The sequence below is a fragment of the Planococcus citri genome, chromosome 4 (genome assembly GCF_950023065.1).
Source record: "Planococcus citri chromosome 4, ihPlaCitr1.1, whole genome shotgun sequence".
In the NCBI taxonomy this organism is placed as follows: Eukaryota; Metazoa; Arthropoda; class Insecta; order Hemiptera; family Pseudococcidae; genus Planococcus; species Planococcus citri.
In genome coordinates, this window is record NC_088680.1 from 25,506,185 (window position 1) to 25,525,597 (window position 19,413).

The following is a 19,413-nucleotide window of genomic DNA, read 5'->3' on the forward strand; positions in this document are numbered from 1 at the left end:
CTTGATTAAGTGTGTTTTAGCACGTGCTCTTTCGGTTTCACTTGGTTTTGTAAAAATCGTAACGTGTCAGTTGGAAAAGTCTTCTTATTGGTTGAATTCCAATTCTCAAATTCTCAAATTTACACAAAACAAACCCAAGTAAAAACATTTAAAATACTGCAAACCACCAAAAATTAAAAAATTTCAATGAAGTTTACCATAATTAATTACACACAAACTGCACATCTAAACACCACCAAACTTCTCATAAATGAAGTAAACCAACAAAAATTGATGAAATTTCAGTCAAGTTTAGCAAATCTTGCATGGAAAAGTGTTCAAAACACGTAAAAATAATGTAAAAACAAAATAATATGAAAAAAAATCTTGGAAAATTACTGAAAATTTGCGAACAGAAACAAAAGTGAAATAAGTAGGTAAAAATAGCATAAAACATACGAGTGTCGAGTATAATTATTAATTATTAATCTGTTAAAATCACATAAAACACCAAAAAACATTAAAATCACATAAAATGACCAAAAACTGATAATTAGGTATAACAGTGAAATTTGACAAAACTGAATAAAAATTGTAAAAACAATTCGCGTGTAGTTTTCACCTTTTTCGCACATTTTTGATTATTATTAAAAAACAATGTTAAACTTGCTTGAAAACGTGATTAGAACGCATTAAAATTACTGCAATTTTACAAAAAAAAAATCATAAAATTCAAGGAAAAATTTGCAAAAATTTAATGAATAAAAAATATTGAAACGATATAAAAACAGAGGGAATTAGCAATAAAATTCCTAGAAATCAACATGGCTTGATGAAATTTCAGTAAAATTTGAAAAAAAAATTGAACAAAAATTCATGCATTAAACATCGTTTGAATCTCTTCTAAACACATTAAACTTTGGCAAACTCTACACTTAATTTACATCTATACATCCTGCACACAAAATTCTCTCAAAATAATATCCGCAATGAAAAAATTGAAGAAAATAATGCATAAAATCGTGTTACGTATGTTATACCTAAGGTAAAAAAAAATTAATCCTTGATGAGACGTAACTGGGCTAGTTTTACAAATGTTCATGTTCAATGTCGATCAAAAAAATTAGAATAACTGTACATAGTAAATTATGCCTAATCTAATCACAGGTAGCAGATTACTCAGCCAAATATTCTAATATATGATCCGATGTTATACATAGAAACGCCGCGTCGCCGACTAACAGTACGCAACATTGAAACATAAACGTTTGTACCAGGTACCTATCCTATTACCAGATAATTCTGCAACCAGTTTTATCAGCTGACGATTATTACATGCACTTGAACCGTACAACTGTCTGCTGGCGTGGCTACGGTTGTAGTGTTTTTTCAATTACGTAAGAGATTCGATGTAGTTCACTGTGTTGATGTTCAGTTGAAAATAAAAGTGAGTTCGTTTCGTGATTATTATATTAAAAAATTCAGTCGAAAATGCCACGATTCAAACCAGTGGATTCGGACACCTTAGACATTATGAAGACTCCTTGTGCTTCGGAAATATCTAAACGAAATGGCTACGTATATTGCGAGGATTATTTGATGCCGGGTACGTTCATCAACGAGGTGGAAGATTTGGATAATTTCGAAGTTTACGATGACGATATTTGGGTATCCAGTTTTCCAAAATCAGGTACGAAATAAATGAGTAGATACTCAAGTATTTTTTTATATGTAGGTACAAACTGATATGAATTTGATGTACCTATACATACTCGTATTAGTCACACTGATATGACATATTATTCTCGTAATATGAACGTATTCAGGGACCACGTGGACGCAAGAAATGGTCAGTAGTATTCTAAACGAACCAGAATCTAACAAGTCAAAGCTCGCAGAACGGTTTCCTTTCATCGAGTAAGTTCACAGTTTTCAAATTCAATTTTTACTTCAATCGAGTGATTTGTTGAGCACGTTAGGGGTTTTAATTTCTTAATCTCTAGTCTTCACTCATTTTCTCATTAAAAATGGTATTTGCTCCTTTTTAATTTTTTAAATGCGACCAAGAGTGAGTTATGACTTTGCCATTTACGCTATTAACCTTTTCAGCTTCAATTTCTTGATAAATAAAGAAGTAAGGAAACACAAAGATCCGGAATTTTATGAAAAACTCATGTCGGTCGTCTCTTATGAAAATTTAGCTCAAAGACCACGTCCACGATACATAAAAACCCACTTAGCGTTCGAGTTGCTGCCGAGTAAATTACGACATAAGGATTCTAAAACCAAGGTAACATTTCACTTTGACAAAATCTGCCTTTGCCTTTGTACCAACGTGCATACATATGTAGATTTCTTTGAAGGGTGCTCTAATACGTGGCATTGGTCAAAAATATACCTATATAGGTACAAGGTAACTACGTGCGGTAGCATAATTAATTTAAAGACGGGGACAGGACACCTTTTTGAACTAAGCCACGAGTACTAATGTACCTATCTATCTACCTTGACTATCTTTGGATATTGCACCACAGAGCATCCATAAACCGGGGAAATGAACTATGCACACATCTAACTTACTCGACTACTTGTACATTAAATAATTAATTTGTTCACGTGTTAAATAGATTATATATGTGATACGCAATCCACGTGATACCTGCATATCATTATATCATCAAAAGACAGCGCATCGAGGTTTTGACGGTACTCTCGAACAGTTCGCTGAATTATTTATCAAAGACTTGGGTCAGTATATTAATTTACCTACTTGTGTACTCGTACTTAATCCTTAACGTGAAAACGTCTTGCTCGACTGAATAACGTGACCAATACCGAATCCTTAGAGTGATTATGGAGAGGAAGGCGAGTCACAAAAAATGAATTTGTAAGGTTTTTGATAAAATTTCACGAAGACCTTAATTTTTAGTAAGGACTCACACGAAAAAATTGAAGCCTCGAAGGCGTCTCTGGAGGAATGTTTGAGAGGTCTCGCCTATTCTTCGGCCACATATATCATTTTCAAAAATTTTAGCTCAATAATGGAAAAAAATATTTTTAAAACGAGTATTTATCAAAAAATAATCGATTTGTAAATTTTCTACTGTTCGATAGATCCCTGAAAAAGAACTTGGATTCAATTTTCCCAAAAAAAACAGGTTGGTTAGTAGTTGAAATGGCGAAGGGGGTCATTGTCCTCCCTTGTTAGCAAAAATTTTAAAATAAAACATGCAAAAATGGACGTATTTTCATTTTTTGGACCCATTTTTTCAAAAAATTGTTGCTTTCGCTTACTTTCCTTTTGATAAAATTATCACACGTCGTGAAAGGTTTTCAAAAAATTACCTCGAACTTCGATTTTTATGCCTAAAAATCTGGTTTTACCCCTTCCTTGAGAAAATCCTGACTACGCCACTGAGTCGTTGCATCAAACAATCACCACTTTTCTGAGAATTCACTTTCTCTAAGAGTTCGAACTCACCTTCCAGGGCAATTTCAAGGCTACAATTTTTCTAGAAGGCCTCGAACTCAAAATGAAGGTCTTCATGAAATTTGGTCCAACTTGACCGAATTTTTTTTCTTAATGACAGATGTTGATTGAATAAAAAACCACTATTTTTTGAAAATTCGTCTTCTTTGAGAACTCATAACTCACCTTCAAAAGCAATTCATGAGCTGAAATTTTTTCTAGGTAACTTCTGAATCAAAACGAAGATCTTTATGAAATTTGGTCAAAATCCACCAATTTTTTTTCTCAGCGGTTGCGGTCGGATCAAAAAAGCACTACTTTTTCAAAAAAATTTCGTTTTTCAAGAGCCTGAAACTCACCTTAAAGAACATCTGGGTTAAATAATTACTTTCTGGGTGACATCCGACTCAAAATGAACATCTTCGTGAAATTTTGGTCAAAATTATTTCACTGACTCATAATGCCTGACTTTTAAAAACTTGGAAAAAATGATCAATTGATGTTACCTGACTTTTAAGAACGTAAAAAAATTAAGGCAAATTCTTGACTTTACATGTCAGACTAGAGAAAAAAATTGAAAAAAATGACCAATTTCTGACATTTTTATAATTTTGCTCGACTTTTACGAACTGAAGAAAATGTCAGACCTTTTAAAACTTTGAAAAAATCTAACTTTTAAGAGCTTGGAAAAAATTATTGAGTTGCTGAAATCATGTCAACCTTTCAAAAATGAATTTGATATTTTATCAGACTTTTATTTTTATTTGAAATTAAATCAACTCAAGCAAAAAACATATCTATAATTTGAAACTTTCTTATGGAGAAGAGACTTCACGTTCATCTTACAATTTTTGTCAAAAAAAGTGAGACTATTTGGCAACTTTTTGGCAAAAAGTGACACTTTCTGAAAATTTTTGGAGGAAAAGCCAAACTTGGACGAAAGGTTTTTTAAGCAAGTTTTGTGAAAATAGCGACACTTTACAACAAAAAAAAAAAGAAACATTGGCAATTCATGGAAGAAAATGAAAATTTTTCGAAATTTCAAGTAAATATAGTTAGACTTTGGCAATACTGGGAAAAAACGAGAATTCTTCTACTTTTCGGCGAAAATCAAACTTTTTAGCAAACATTGGCAAAATTATGCTTTTTCTCACAATTTTTGTCAAAAAAACAAGACTTAAGTACTTACAATTTTTTGTATTGGCAAAAAAATTTCTTTTTGAAATTTTTTGCCACAATGACATTTTTTCAATAATTTTTGGCAGAAAGCAAGACTTGGACAGTTTAAATTTTTGAACACTTTTTTTTGAAAAAAGTAGCTTTGGTAGCAAAAATTTTAAAAAGTAACCAGATCAAGAAGTACAATGCAAATGTTTACGTCTGCCTGGTACTTATTTTGTATATTTTACAGTGACGTATGGTCCGTATTGGAAGCACGTTTTGGGCTACTGGAATCAACGTCATCGTTCCAATATTCTAGTTCTCACGTACGAAGAGATGAAAAAGGTATGTACCATTCTTTCTCATTTATCTCATAAAAACCCCCTAACTTCTCTCTCTTGGTTTACTTATGAATTCAAAAAAATAGAAATTTTAACAAAAATCTGAATAAATTGTTTCGAATACCTACTTTCATTTGTAATGAAATTCTCTTCGTATCTGAATAATGCCAATTCAATTTTTATGTCGCTGAAGTTGTAACTGGACCTACTGAAGGTAACGTGAAACACGTTAAATGATCGACTCTTACGTAGATCTAGGTATCCCAATGTGTAAATAACAAAAGTTCCTCATACAGGTGCTTTAGGGAATTGTCGATTTATATGGTAGGTAAATGGGAAAATTCGATTCGATTTCACGTTGCTGTCCTAGTATAATGAATATGGGAACACGGATGAGCTGTAAGTTTGTTCGCCAAAACTGCTAACCTTATAGTCTGCGAATAGGACAGGAAAGCTTTAAATTTGGCCGGAGAGTGAACCGAAGAAAAGAACGGCATTTGGGATGATGAGGATGGTTGAGGAGGGGCGGGGTGAGAGGTAAACGGCACGTTATCTATTTTCGATACGAAACACCGCATCGTGTTGGTCGTGTCGTGCGAATCCCGATGCTAAAATGTCGAACTAAATTAACATTGTTAAGTCGTGGTAGTAACAACGTTTCGTATAGTTACTCTACGTATATTGTCACGTAGTAGCAGTATATAGGCTCAAATATATATACTGGAGAGCAACGGCATTAGCGATACGAAAAGAGGCTTTTGGGATCTCGTAATACAGACTAGATGTAGGTACGACTACGAGTGTTCGCCGGTGTGAGTGAGAGATACCACAAGAGACCTATGGAGCCGGATAATATAATTATCTGATTCGTGTAGAATGTAATCAGTTTGATTTGTTTCCATTAAATTCGTTACGGATTTTAACGGTGCGAAGCATTTTATTCGCTGATAAATTCGACTCGGTGTTTGGCCTTGCTGTGCTCGTCGTCGTCGTCGGAGAAAGTGGCATGGCATAGGCTTACAAGATGAGAAAAGCGAAAAGATATACGTGAAAGAGGAGTCTTTTTGAACAGGGTGAGAAAGAAAGAGAACTGGCTTTAAGCGTCGTAAGGTCTTATATTTATACTCGTATTTTGTACGTATAGTATAGTACTCGACTCGTATAGCGCAATGAAAATAGTGAAATGATATAGTTATCATTTAATAGAACGATATGTAAAGGTAATCGGATTTATAATACTGCGAAGCATTTATGAACTTTAATCTGGCTCGCTTTTGCTCTTGCTCTCGTCTCGAATGACTTAGTATACCAGTATATAACTCTATATTGTGTATGGTATAGGACGAGAAACGAATGAAACGACGCGCCAAACGAGCTTCTTCTGCCTTTTCTACGTTCTGCGTATACGTTCGTATTTTACAGACTTAAATTTCGTTTAACCCTTTTTGAGAAGCTATTTTACTACTGCACGAAGAAGAAAATGATGCGGCGAAATGGAATCAGTGGCTAGAAGGTATACGAATGGAAATGAGGTAGGGAGTATAAGGGGAGAGATCTCTGAGAAAGGTAGATTTTAAGTCGAGTTAGGAAACGAATTTTTGGAAGATGAGGATTTTCTTCAAGTTTACGACCGTGCTGGAGGAGCTTTTGTGCGGAAATTGAGAAAAGTACCTATGATGATGGTGAAATAGGATGAAATGAAAACACTGAAATCGACATGAAAATTGAAAAATTCCATATCAGCCGTACTACGATGGGGCTTTGCCAAAATGGCCTTTATTCTTGGAAACCCTTGACGATGATGTTGATTTAGATCGAAGGATTCACAACCATCTCAGCTAGAATATGCTGACCTTCCTCATTGACTCGGGAGGCTGTAATTCTTTGTTTTTTGGAGGAAAGGGTTGGAATTTCAACCCATTTTCACAGGTCATCAGATATTTTTTCAAAAACTTCGAATGACAAATTTGGGGCTCAAGACTTTTTAGAATTGCTCTAAAAAACATTTTTGGTCGAGATATTTGTATTTCTAACAACATTTTACATCACTTTCATAGATCGTACGAAATTTTTTCATAAATCTCGAAAATCGTGACTAATTCAGGGCTCAAAATTCTTCAAAACTGCTCAAAAACATTTTAATCAAAATTCTTGCAAAATTTCTAAATTCATTTTGATACCTAAGTTTCCTGATATTTTTTTTCAAAAATCGTGACTATTTTCAGGCTCAAAATTCTGCAGAACAGTGCTCAAAAAGCCATTTTAGTCGAAATAATTTGAATTTCTTGAAAAGTTTCAACGTTTCTTGAATCTTGATATTTTTCTCAAGAATCTCGACCACTTTATCGGGGCTCAAAATTCTTTAGAACTGCTCAAGGAACATTTCTGTCGAAATATTTAAATTTTTCAAAAAATTTTAATCTGTTTTGATAGGTCGCAGACATTTCTTCGAAAATCTCAAAAATCGTAACCGATTCATCGAGGCTTGAAATTCTTCAGAACTGCCGAAGAATTATTTTCGTCGAAATATTCGAATTTCTAATGAAATTTTAACCTGTTTTGATAGGTCGCATTACACTTTTTCAGAAATTTCAAAAATCAAAACTGAATTTCAGACTCAAAATTTTTCGTAAATGGTCAAACGTCATTTTCTTTGAAACTTCGAATTTCTTGCAAAATTTTAACCCCTTTTTGTACGTCGTCGCGTGATATTTTTTCAAAAATTTGGAAAACCGTGACTGATTTAGGGCTCAAAATTCTTCAGAATTGCTCAAAAAACATTTTAGACAAAATATTTGAATTTCTTGAAAAATTTCAACGTTTTTTGATATTTTTTTCAAGAATATTAACCAACTTATCGGGGCTCAACGAACTGCTCAAGGAACATAGTTTTTGTCCAAATATTTAAATTTTACACGAAATTTTAGTCTGTTTTGATAGATCGCAGACATTTCTTCGAAAATCTCAAAAATCGTAACCGATTCGAGGCTTGAAATTCTTCAGAACTGCCGAAGAATTATTTTCGTTGAAACACTCAAATTTCCAATGAAATTTTAACCTGTTTTGATAGGTCACATGACACTTTTTGAAAAATTCCAAAAATCTTAACTCAATTTCAAACCAAAGATTCCTCGTAAATGATCAAAAATAATTTTCGTCAAAACATTCGAATTTCTTGCAAAATTTCAACCCATTTTGATATGTCGTAGCGTGAGTTTTTTTCGAAAATCTCGAAAATAGTGACCCAGTTGGAGCTCAAAATTCTTCATTGCTCAAAAAAAAATTGTCGAAATATTTTCATTTCTACCATTTTGAAAAGTTTTCTTGTTTTTTTTTCTTATTAGAGGCTTTAAAATTCTTTAAAACTGCTCAAAATACACTAAAGTCAAAAGATTTGAATTTTTTGAAAAATTTAAACGTTTCTTTTTTCTCAAGAATCTGAATCAGCTTATCGGGCCTAAAAATTCGTCAGAACTGCTCAAGGAACATTTTAGTAGGAATATTTTAATTTTTTAAAATTTTCAATCAGTTTTGATAGGTCGCAGACATTTTTTCGAAAATCTCAAAAATCGTAACCAGTTAAAGGCTTGAAATTCTTCAGAACTACCGAAGAAACGTATTTTCAATGAAATTTTAACTTATTTTGATAGGCCGAATTACATTTTTTCAAAAATTCCAAAAATCGAAACTCAATTTCAGACTAAAAATTCCTCGTAAATGGTCAAAAATAATTTTAGTCGAAACATTCGAATTTCTTGCAAAATTTTAACCCATTTTGATAGGTGGTTGTCGCGTGACATTTCTTTTCAAAACTCTCGACGAAAAAAATAATCAATTTGAAGCTCAAAATTCTTCATTTCTCAAAATAAACATTCTCGACGTCGAAATATTTGAATTTCTCTCAAAATTTCAACTGTACTCATTTTGATAATTGTACATACAGTATTAGTAGATCGCAAGATCCGTTTTGTATAATCTACAACATCTGTTCATGTTCACTTTCAAAAATGGGTGGGTGAGAGAGGGAGGGGGTTCAAGACTGTAAAATTCGACTGCAATCTATCGTGTAGACGTCATTTATAAATTTTATTTCAATGGGTGTGTAGAATAAGCTCCTCTACGCAACGGATACGAATTTTCTGAAACTCCAAAACTGATTTAAAATACAAAATAGTTAAACAGACCGAATCAACAACTATCGATCTGAATTTATTCAAAAAGTTTAATAAGAATAAATTATGGCAATTTCAACGACACGATATCAGAATAGATCGTAAGCAAAAGATCCTCAATAATAAACACACTCCGACTCATTTCCATACTGCATCCTTCAACTAATCTCGTACATTTTTATGTATTTGCCCATCGCAGGACCTTCCCGAAGTGCTAGTACGTGTAAGCGAGTTCCTAGACAAACCTCTGACAGCCGAGCGAATCAACCATCTCTGCCATCATCTAAGCTTCGACACGATGAAAAATAACCCTCTCGTTAACAGCATAGCGTTATCGACGTGGATACCGTCAAAAGCTCAAGAAAACGGTACCGTCGCAGATGCAGCAGCGTCCGCAGTCGTCTCCAACGGTCAAGCAACTAACAATACAGAAACCGATGATAAAAAATCGCATGCTTCGAGTCAACTCCTACGATCTGGTAAAGTTAATCAATGGAAAGAAACAATAAATGACGAACTAAAGGAAAACTTCGAAAAGTGGGAAATCGCTAACTTGAAAAATACAGATTTCCCTTTGAATTATGACGTTTAAAAACTTTTTACAACGTACCCCCGTGGCCCTTACTCGATCGTTCTCTTTTCGAACTCTCTCTCGTTCGCTTCGTATTCTTTTTGACCGTGTAGTAGGTACGTGGTGGCTGAAAAAAGGTCCACTATTATCTCGTACGATTGTACAGCATGTGTAACTGTACAGTGTAGTATAGTGTATGCTAGCACACTCTAAAAAGTCAGCTCTCTCGTAGTAATATAACTATCGAGTCCAGCCCAGTCGAGCCGCCGACCTCTTCCTATACACAGACCGAGATGATTACAGACATGTAACAGCACTCCGTGTAATGAAAGAACGAAAGAAAAAGTTTTTCACCCGCCGTTATTTTCTCCTCTCTATAGTACATCAAACGAATTCGTTAATTAAAACGACACGGGATATTGTTTTAGGCTTTTTTCCTCCCCCTCTCCCATGCTTTGCCCCTATTTTGGCATTCTTCTAGCTTGGTATTTTTCTCTGTGTGTGCTGCCTCTGTATCTCTGCTGCGCCGCTTTTCATCCACCAACTTTAGTTCGATTCCTCTTTTTCTTTCTTTTTTGTTGCATTGCTGTTGTTTTGTTTTCTCTTCTCTTCATTTTAGTATAGTTCTCTTTTTTCCTCCACTTTTTGTTTGTTTTTTTGTTTCGTTTTTTTTTTTTTGTTTTTCGTTGTCTTTTGCTACGATATAGAATACGAATAGAAAGGTTCGTTCGCCTCTATCAATACGCAGAGTGAACATCCAACAATCGATACGCGATAACAATGCTATAAATAAACTAATCACATTACTGTGTAATTAATCAATATAGATTTTGTTTTCAATCGTGTCTTATTTTATTTCGTCTACGATATTTTTTTCAAGTGTTTTACAACGTCGAAGAAGCTGAATTATTACAATAATGGAGTCCGAAGAAGAAACTGTTGTAATGAATCCACTCGATAAATCTATCAAGTGGTGGTGTATCCGATATGAGGACCACTCCTAATTTTCTAAACTGAAGGCTGCTTCAAGTGGAGAGCAAAAAGAACATCCCATTTTCACAATTTTTAGAAAATTTATTTTCAAGATGAAGAAATTTCGAAAGTGTTGCCTCATTTTATGGTAGAAATGTTGAAAAGAAATACTCATTGAGTAAATGGAGGAATTTCACACCAAGCTGCATAAATTGATGAACTACCATATTTTCGACATCAGAAAATATTAAGGTTGGCAATTGAAAAAATCTCTCATACCAACCTTCGCAATCACTAAACCTTTCTTTTAGCAAAATCTCTGTTCTTGAGTAACAAAACAAGAAAAAAATCATACTTCAATGTGAACAAAGACATCCCCCCCTCAAACACTTTTTTACAAGCGGCCAAGCTCAGGCCTCATGAAAACTGCGAGAGGGGATGGGGGCAAAAAATGAGAAAATCATCCGCCATGCCACCACAATAAATCTATAGATTGTCCTGCTTAAATTTTTTTTTCGCCTCAAAAATTCTTCCAATTTTTTTAGTTAACGTATTTACAATTTTTCAGTTAATTCTACAAATATTTATGAGCAAATTGCTTTCCTGCTCGCTCCTGATGAGTTTGACTTTGCATGCTATTTTCATTTATGAGTATTCATTCAACTTCCAAAAAAAAAAACTAAATTCAGTGTTGCCACTTTTCAAAACATAGATATTGGAAAAATGTTGCCCCCAGTTTTGTTTCACGTGCAAAATCGTAGCCAGAAAAATGGTATTTCTCGTAAATTCATTGACATATTGGGGGGAGGGGGGGATTTTTTCTGACCATCTACAGATTGGTGAAATGCTTCAAAAAATGCAAAAATATTCATTTTTTTAGGTTTGTGCTTTTGTTTAAAATGGTTGAGAAATTTTTTCAATATGTTCCACTCGTAAAACATTTATAGCACGAAAAATTACGTTTCTCGTCAATTTGTTGACAAATTGGAGGGAGGGGGGATTTTTTTCACATGTTCGCCTACACGTTGGTAAAATATCTCAAAAATGCAAAAATTGTCATTTTTTAGGTTTCTGGTGCTATTTTTTGCAATTAGTGCCAATCTTGTAATTTTTTTTTCTCGAGAATGAAAAAAAATGGCCGTCCAATTTTTTGATATGATTTTCCAAGGGCGTATTCAGGGGGGGGGGGTGATTTGGGGTACAATCACCCCCCAGGGCCAGAAAATCCTACGGTTAATATAATTTCCTACGATTTCTTGCATTGAATCACAGGAAAAAAATCATATTGTTTTACATTTCTAGGGAGATAATTTGCTATAAACATTACCTAAACTTCAAATTTCAAATTTCATTGAAAATCACATTATCTCCCTAGGTAGTTGCATAATCTATGTACTAATTATTTTTGTTTCTTTTCTTGAATTATGATTTTCCAATGCTTTTTTTTGCATTAAATTGAAATTTCTGGAAGCATATTTTTTGTTATTACCTATAAGGGAGAAAAAGTGCTCCTTTTGGTCCAGCTTACTGATCATTATTGGAATTGAATAGGTACTGGGATTTTTCTCCCTCATAACGAAAAATATGTTATCCAACTCAGGAGTAAAAATGATTTTCAAAAATTTTGAATTATTTTCCTCATGACGCTTGGGCAATAACCTCGAAAATCGTCAAAAATCATTATCGCTCCCTACTTGAACAAACTACTAATTCAAGTCTGAGAACGTGAGGAGTGTCGAGTTAAATCCAGAAAAATCAATTTTACAATCAGAAATGTAGTATTTTTTACTTTTTGGATTGTCAAATTTCCAAAATTTTGCCCTCGCTTCGCTCGTGCTTATCTGAATTTCATTATAAATATGTAGGTATAAACAATTTACTGGACAAATTTCAAAAACTTCACTCATGATCAACACGTTTTTCAAGCTGAAATTCAGCATGAAAATGTCTGAAATGTGCCTACTATTGAAATTTTTATACATATGAGCCCGTTGGGAATTTTGTGATTTTTGTCCCCTACTTATGAGTCATTCATCACCCCCCAGGAGGAAATCCTGGATACGGGCTTGTGATATTCTACATAAAAAGGACTAAAATTGAGAATTTGTTCAGAATTTTAACTCGTGGACATCGTGGTTATATTCAAATTATAAGTTTTTAAATCGATTTTTTTAGGTTTTTGAAAGTGGAAACACTGATTTTGACATCATTCGTCAATTATCCTCTTGAAATATGTACTATAATTTGAAAAAAAGTTCAAAATTCTATACCACTGACAACCGGAGCTATTTGCAACTGATATTTTCCATTTTCGGCCATTTTGGAGAACATTGAAGCCCCAAAGCTCCGCCAAAAAATTTTAAAGTGTAATTCGTCATCGTTTGATGACCTCTAAACACGATCTGATTTTTAAAAAAATCGAAGACCAATCGTGCAAAAATCAGCCAATTTTAGGCACGGAATCTTTGCTTAAAAAAAAACGTCTGAGGTGAATTCTCTATCTTTGCTCAGGAGCACAGCAGAGCCTTTGATCATTTTATGAAAATGTACAGTGTACAAACTTACCCACTCTAGATCTTTCTACTGCTCCCTCCCTTTGCAATAAAAATTTGATACGAACCTGAAACAAAAAACAAAACAAAATAAATAATCATTAATTTATGATACAGCTTATTTTCATTAATCGGATCAAAACATGAGACAATACATATTTCGATCGATGGTTTTCTAATACCAATTAGGTAATAAGTAATCATCGTATTAACGTAGGCTACTAAAATACCTCATTTATTTCGATCAATTATAAATTGTTGAAAAGCACGATTAAGAATCGTGAAATTAACGCCAAAAAGATAATTGTTATTACGTGAATCATTGCTCATTAGATAAGTTCATAAGCGACGATTCAAAAATAAATACAATACGAGTGTTTCAAATCATTTAAAAATACGATTTCAGGAAAGTTTAAAATGACCGAGACGAGATAAAACTATTCAAGGTCAGTCTACGCTATATGGTAAATAAACAGTTCCATTGTTACATCTTGAACTCTACTTCCCAATTTAAAAAAAATTTCCGTCTTACGTGAACATCTAATTAGCATCACAGACATTTTATTTTCATTTTTCAAAGTACAAAAAAAAAAAATAAATTGGAACAATAAGTACAGTAGCCTAATTAGCACGATATAAGTATATATATATTTTTTTTTACGTCGATATCACAAAGCAGGTGTTCTCTCCTGACCACATTTTGCCCCCAACGGCGAGATAAATGCGCTTTTAAAAGCTAACTCGATGCAAAAAGAAGCATCTCTATTGCATTAACTCGATAAAATACACAGTATAAGTTAATGCACCCTTTTGATGACCCTCGTCTGGGTGTAGTCTAACGGTAAAAGCGTCAGTAGGCGACGCGACGCGACGACCTCCAACGTACACACACGACGGGGTGTCTTGAAATCTTGATTTGTCGCGTGATAAACGACCCTCTAATTTTTTGCACTATACATTACAAATCCATCTATTCCACTTTGTATGCAACCTGTTGACGTGCTCTGTACTCGGATCGATGGACATTATCACGCAGCATATCCCCAGCGGATGACATTATGCTGAAAAAACCACGTGCACTAATTCACAGCTTTATAACCCGAGTTGGTAGATGGTTTCGGAAAAAAATCCCGTCTCTGGTAAGTTGATGAAAAAAAATGTACGAAAATGATGATGCAACAGCTGCCATCATTATACCCACTCTTAGTAGAATCTGTCTGATAAAAATGATAAGAATTGTGGAAGAGATCAAATATTTTCAAAATGTGGGGGAGGGGAAAAGAAAATCAGAAACTCAAAAAAACATAAGTACTGAGTGATTTGGGCTACCAGAATGCATAGTTATTCCTGAAAACCCTGTCCTTATGATTTTCTGTTGAGTAAACCTCCCAAAAATAGCAAACATTGACAAAACCCTTCAATGTTCCAGAGAAGTTTAACTTCGAGAGATGAATTTTTATAAATTTTCATATCAAAAGCTTCAATTCTTTTTAGGATCCACCAGGATGTCTAACAAAATCTGAAAACTAAAAATGAGTACCTCGGAAGGACCTTTTGGAAGGACATTTTCAAAATTGAAAACGTACTGATAGCCTCCCCCCCCCATTCATTTTCACAAAATTGCAAACAAAAAAGCTTCAAAAATTTATAATTTTTAAAATAAACAAAAAAATATAATAAATAAATATGGAAATAATCAATTGTTTTTCATTAACAAAATAGGTATGTACTTAATTTTTTGTTATTATGTAATTATTTTGACTTTGAAAAAAAAAATCAGAAAAATTGAGTTTTCATTTTTTGCTCGATTTTGATTAAATGACAGAATTATTTGAAAATCCAGAAAAAAGAAGGACCATCGGAAAAAAGGGAGGACTTTTCCTGACTTTTTTCGAAAAGAATGACCCATGGGCAAAAAGACAAACTTTTCCTTATCCCGACCTTCTGGATCAGAAGCACTGTTAGACACCCTGTCCACGAAGGAAAAATTAATTGCTCCAAAACGAGAGCCATTCGCGATTTCTCTACGATGGCCAAAATTTCAATTCAAGATTTAAAAGAAAGGTTGAAAAAATATTCTGAGTTTTTCCTGGGTTCAGGTTTCAAGTTTGATTCAGGCGAGCAGTCCTTTTACATAAATTTTGAAAATGTTGTGGGAATGCCTGTAACGAAATTTCATGTCAACAGTTCATTTTCACCTTCAAATTCCATTACAATATTTTCTACAAACTAAGTTTTTACACTTTTGGAATGAACACTGTTATTTCATCAAAAATGGAGAATTTTTCAAGTAAACAAGATAAGGATTTCGTTCGTTCTCAAAAAACCTGAATCACAAATTACCAAACTGAAATTTATTCAAAGTCGAAACTCCTTTATATGTACAGGGGTCGGCGTAAGTTAGTATTCGCATTCGAAAACTGATGAGTTTTCTTAAATACCCTGTTGTGTGTAATTAGTAGATAGATGGTCATGTAAGTAGTGCGTTGAGTTCGTAGAAGTCCCACCAACACCTTGGTAATAATAGTTTCGTTCCCCGCTATGTCACTACAGAAAAAAAATTCCTTTTTGTTTTAAAAAATTTTTGTTTGTGCAAATCGGAATACTAACTTACGCCGACCCCTGTATAACACCTTAGAAAGATTTCATTCCAATTTTTCAAGACCTGTCGATGTTGTCAAAAAAACAATGAAATTCTGTGTTTTATGTAGCATTAAATTTTTCCTCTGTGGGTCCAGAAAAAAATTGAATGACGTATCATTTTTTTCAGATTTTTGCATGATAATTTTTGTAATTGTAGGACAAACTAAATTTTTTTTGAAGGCTTCAGATAGACTCGATCGCATTTGCAACCGATTTGGGAGGGAAGGGAGGGGAAATTAGCTTTGAACGATGAAAAAAATTTGGTTATTTTCTGCAAAAATAGGTGATTTTAGATCTTTACATCAAATGTCAGATTTTCGACTTGTAAAAAAAAAACACTTTTTAATCTAGAATCTCAGATTTGCAATTCTTCTGCTCCAATTGACTTACAATATCAAACTAGTGGCAGTAATAAATTTCCATTTGCGCCTCTTTAGTCTTTGTGGAGCAATTTCAAAATGATGGGGAAAATTTTCACTTTTGCTGAATGTTTCAAATTGATTTGGAGGATGGAAAAGTTGAACGATTTCTTGTAGAAATACGAGTAGAGAATTTTGGACCCCTCCCCTCTAATCAAATCGCAAAAAAACCACTTTCAACCCGTCACCTTTCATTTAGGAATCACTTGCCCTTATCGACTCATAATCTCAAAATTATAGTAGAAATAAATTTTCAGTCATCAAAGTTCATCATAGCTCCTCCCGGAGCAATTTAAAATTTTGCAAACAGCACCTGTTTGTTTCGAAACAGGCTGCAATCGATTTGAAAGATTGACTTCATCCAGATATGAATTTTTAAATTTACAACGCATGTATTAATATGCACTCTTTTGTAAAAAAAATCATCCAAGACCACCAAAAATTGACAAAATTTCAGCATTTTTCGTCGAAATTTAGTAAAGTCTGCTTAAAACATCGTGAAATTATGTTAAAAGAATGACATGAATTTAAAACACTAAAAAAAAAAACAATCGAGTCAAAAAAATTACCAAAAAGTAGATAATCAAATTTGTCCAAATTTTGAAAAAATTGCATGAAGTTAGAATCATTAAAAATTACCAAAGTAATGAAATTTCAGCAAAATTAAACAAAAACTACATTAAATGGCGGTAAAACTTGTTAAAATGACATAAAAACAATATTCAAAATGATTAAACGTATATGACTGAAATTTTAGAACTTGAACTAAATTTCGTAAAAATCACATAGGTAGATAATTAAACATCACAAAAAAAATGGAAAAACGTCATCAACGAGAAAAACTGAAATTTGCCAAAAACTCGTGAAATGTTAGTAAAATTGAGGTAAACGGGAAACAAATTGCTTAAAACATATTTGTAAGAACATATTTTCGCTGTTTTCAAAAATTCGCAAAAAACGAAAAATCAACATCGGCAGCTCAACATTTGTTTTCAGGTCTGGGTGACATGTTTTTCGGTAAGTCCATTAATCGTGGAGCTGACAAGCAGTAAAAGTTCCCTCGCGATATACAGACAATTTTTCGATCTGATCAAAACCAATAAATTTCTCCTAATATGTTTGTATAATTAAAATGATACATGTATTCGGCTACCATATGCATTTGAAAGCTGTGATAAAGGTGATTTCAATAGTATCGAATCTAAAATAAAAAATCATAAAATGTACTGACAAAATTCTCATTATTATAATATGAACATTAATGAGTGCGCAATATTGTTTGTTTTCATACATATTTTGTAAATTTACAACTATTACATTTCATGAAATGCGTAAAAACCAAGTAATATCAATGAAATATCGTTAAAAAGAGCACTTGAGTACACATTCAGTTACACAGGTGAGTAGTAGATAGGCACGTCTGCGTAGTACCCACCTTTATAAAACCTGCATGGTAGATCCACATCGTTAAATTGTTAATGGTGCTATAAGACTTCAATATACCTGCATTATATCAGTGTAAAAAAATTACGACAATGAAACTCCTAATCGTAATATTTTGTGCGATAGTATTATTTAAAACGATCGAATGCACTTGCGATCAAGTAAGTGAAATTTATTCTCGAATAGTAGGGGCGTCAATTATTAAAAATCTACACTTATTTCAAAACTTTTTCATCAGAAAACTTGAATAAAACGTGTTTATTGACATGTTTTAAAAAATTTCTACTTTCGTTCAATTTCTACAGAGCCTAATTATGTACTTGATTTGAAAAAATTCTAGTAGAAACAGTCTTCGTCGAAAATGGTTTCATGAGGCGAAAACAATTCAGCAATTAATATCAACGTTTTCAAAACCTATTTGCTCACATTTCAGGACTTAACGGTGATAGTTTCCTTTGAAAGTTTGAACCAGCGGAGCATATGTTTTTTTAAAAATCAATTAGCTCCCGTGTACGAAGAATTATCGAAGTGTGTCAAATGGCATTTTATTCCTTGTTCTAATACTCAAGTAATGCATTTTAGATCGTTAACTTATTGACCATTGATTGTATATTCTCGTATCATTTTTGAATCGATATCATTTTTTTTTTTCAGATCGTCGACGAAGTAAAGAATTGCTGCCAAGATGATCTAACTCAATGTAAATTTGATGCAATGCACGCATGCGCCGCTCATATCTACGAAGATCACGAATATGAACTTGGAAAGTTTTTCATATGCATGATGACTGATGGAGAATCATACGACAACGCAGACCAGGTTTTTGGCAATTTTCCTGCAATCTGTTTCTCAATCATAGGTATAAGTTAGTACCTAACTAACTGAAAAGAGGGGTTTGTTTGCAGTGCGCCAAAAATGCAGGTTTGGAATGGGCAAAGATAAAGAAGTGTAAACCATCTACGGATGCTGCTGAGTATTGTTTAAACAGATGGAATCAGTTGAACACTTTACATGTAATTCGTCTTCCGGGAATATTCTTTAATTGGGTAAGTAGGTACCTCTATCTACTGTGTTTGAGATTTTGTAGGTAGGTACCTATTTTGATGTGTTTCTGGAATATTTTTAATTAAAAAATATAATTTTTTACAGAGATATAACATATCAGTAGACGACCAACTTTTCGCGAATTTCAAGTCCGGTGTTTGCGACCGTTTACAAAAGATGGGTAAAAAATGTGATGCATGTCCACCTTGTTCCGCTCCCCCTAATGGACCAAATAGCTCCTAAAGTAACGAAAATATCTCTCATACGTGATGAAGTTTTATTCAAGTTTGAATATATGTATATATTTTCAATTTTATTTGTCGGTTTATAAAATAATACATACCCGGATGCATATTCGATACTTTTCACTTATTTAATTTGTCCAAAAACAAAACCTTTTTGAGCTTCTTTGGAAAGCTGCATTCAAGATCGCTCACAATTTACAACTAAATTTTCTCTCATGAATTCTGCAACATTTTTATGAGAGCAAATTCGTACAGGGTCATTCCACCTCAACTCAACTAACGTTTTTGAGTCATGTCCTTCGATTTCACTCTAAATTTTTTTTACAATGTCTACCCACCCAATTCTGGAAAATAAAAAAATGGTCTGGTGTTGTACCTACCCACCTACCTTACCTACTGTTC

At 33.4% G+C, this 19,413-nt stretch overlaps 3 protein-coding genes across 3 annotated transcripts in view; 2 read left to right on the forward strand and 1 right to left on the reverse strand.

The window, feature by feature from the left end:
• Window positions 1–19,413, reverse strand: part of LOC135842966 (protein O-mannosyl-transferase TMTC2-like) — a 533,307-nt gene that overhangs the window by 265,197 nt on the left and 248,697 nt on the right. The window lies entirely within an intron of this gene.
• On the forward strand, window positions 1,292–10,533 carry LOC135843086 (luciferin sulfotransferase-like). The gene is made up of 6 exons (XM_065360831.1): window positions 1,292–1,669; window positions 1,806–1,896; window positions 2,089–2,269; window positions 2,607–2,727; window positions 4,860–4,954; window positions 9,322–10,533. The coding sequence occupies exons 1-6, from the start codon at window positions 1,471–1,473 to the stop codon at window positions 9,712–9,714; spliced, it is 1,080 nt and encodes a 359-aa protein (XP_065216903.1). The 5' UTR covers window positions 1,292–1,470; the 3' UTR covers window positions 9,715–10,533.
• LOC135843926 (uncharacterized) lies at window positions 17,727–19,125 on the forward strand. The gene is made up of 5 exons (XM_065361979.1): window positions 17,727–17,883; window positions 18,156–18,290; window positions 18,377–18,541; window positions 18,628–18,768; window positions 18,872–19,125. The coding sequence occupies exons 1-5, from the start codon at window positions 17,815–17,817 to the stop codon at window positions 19,007–19,009; spliced, it is 648 nt and encodes a 215-aa protein (XP_065218051.1). The 5' UTR covers window positions 17,727–17,814; the 3' UTR covers window positions 19,010–19,125.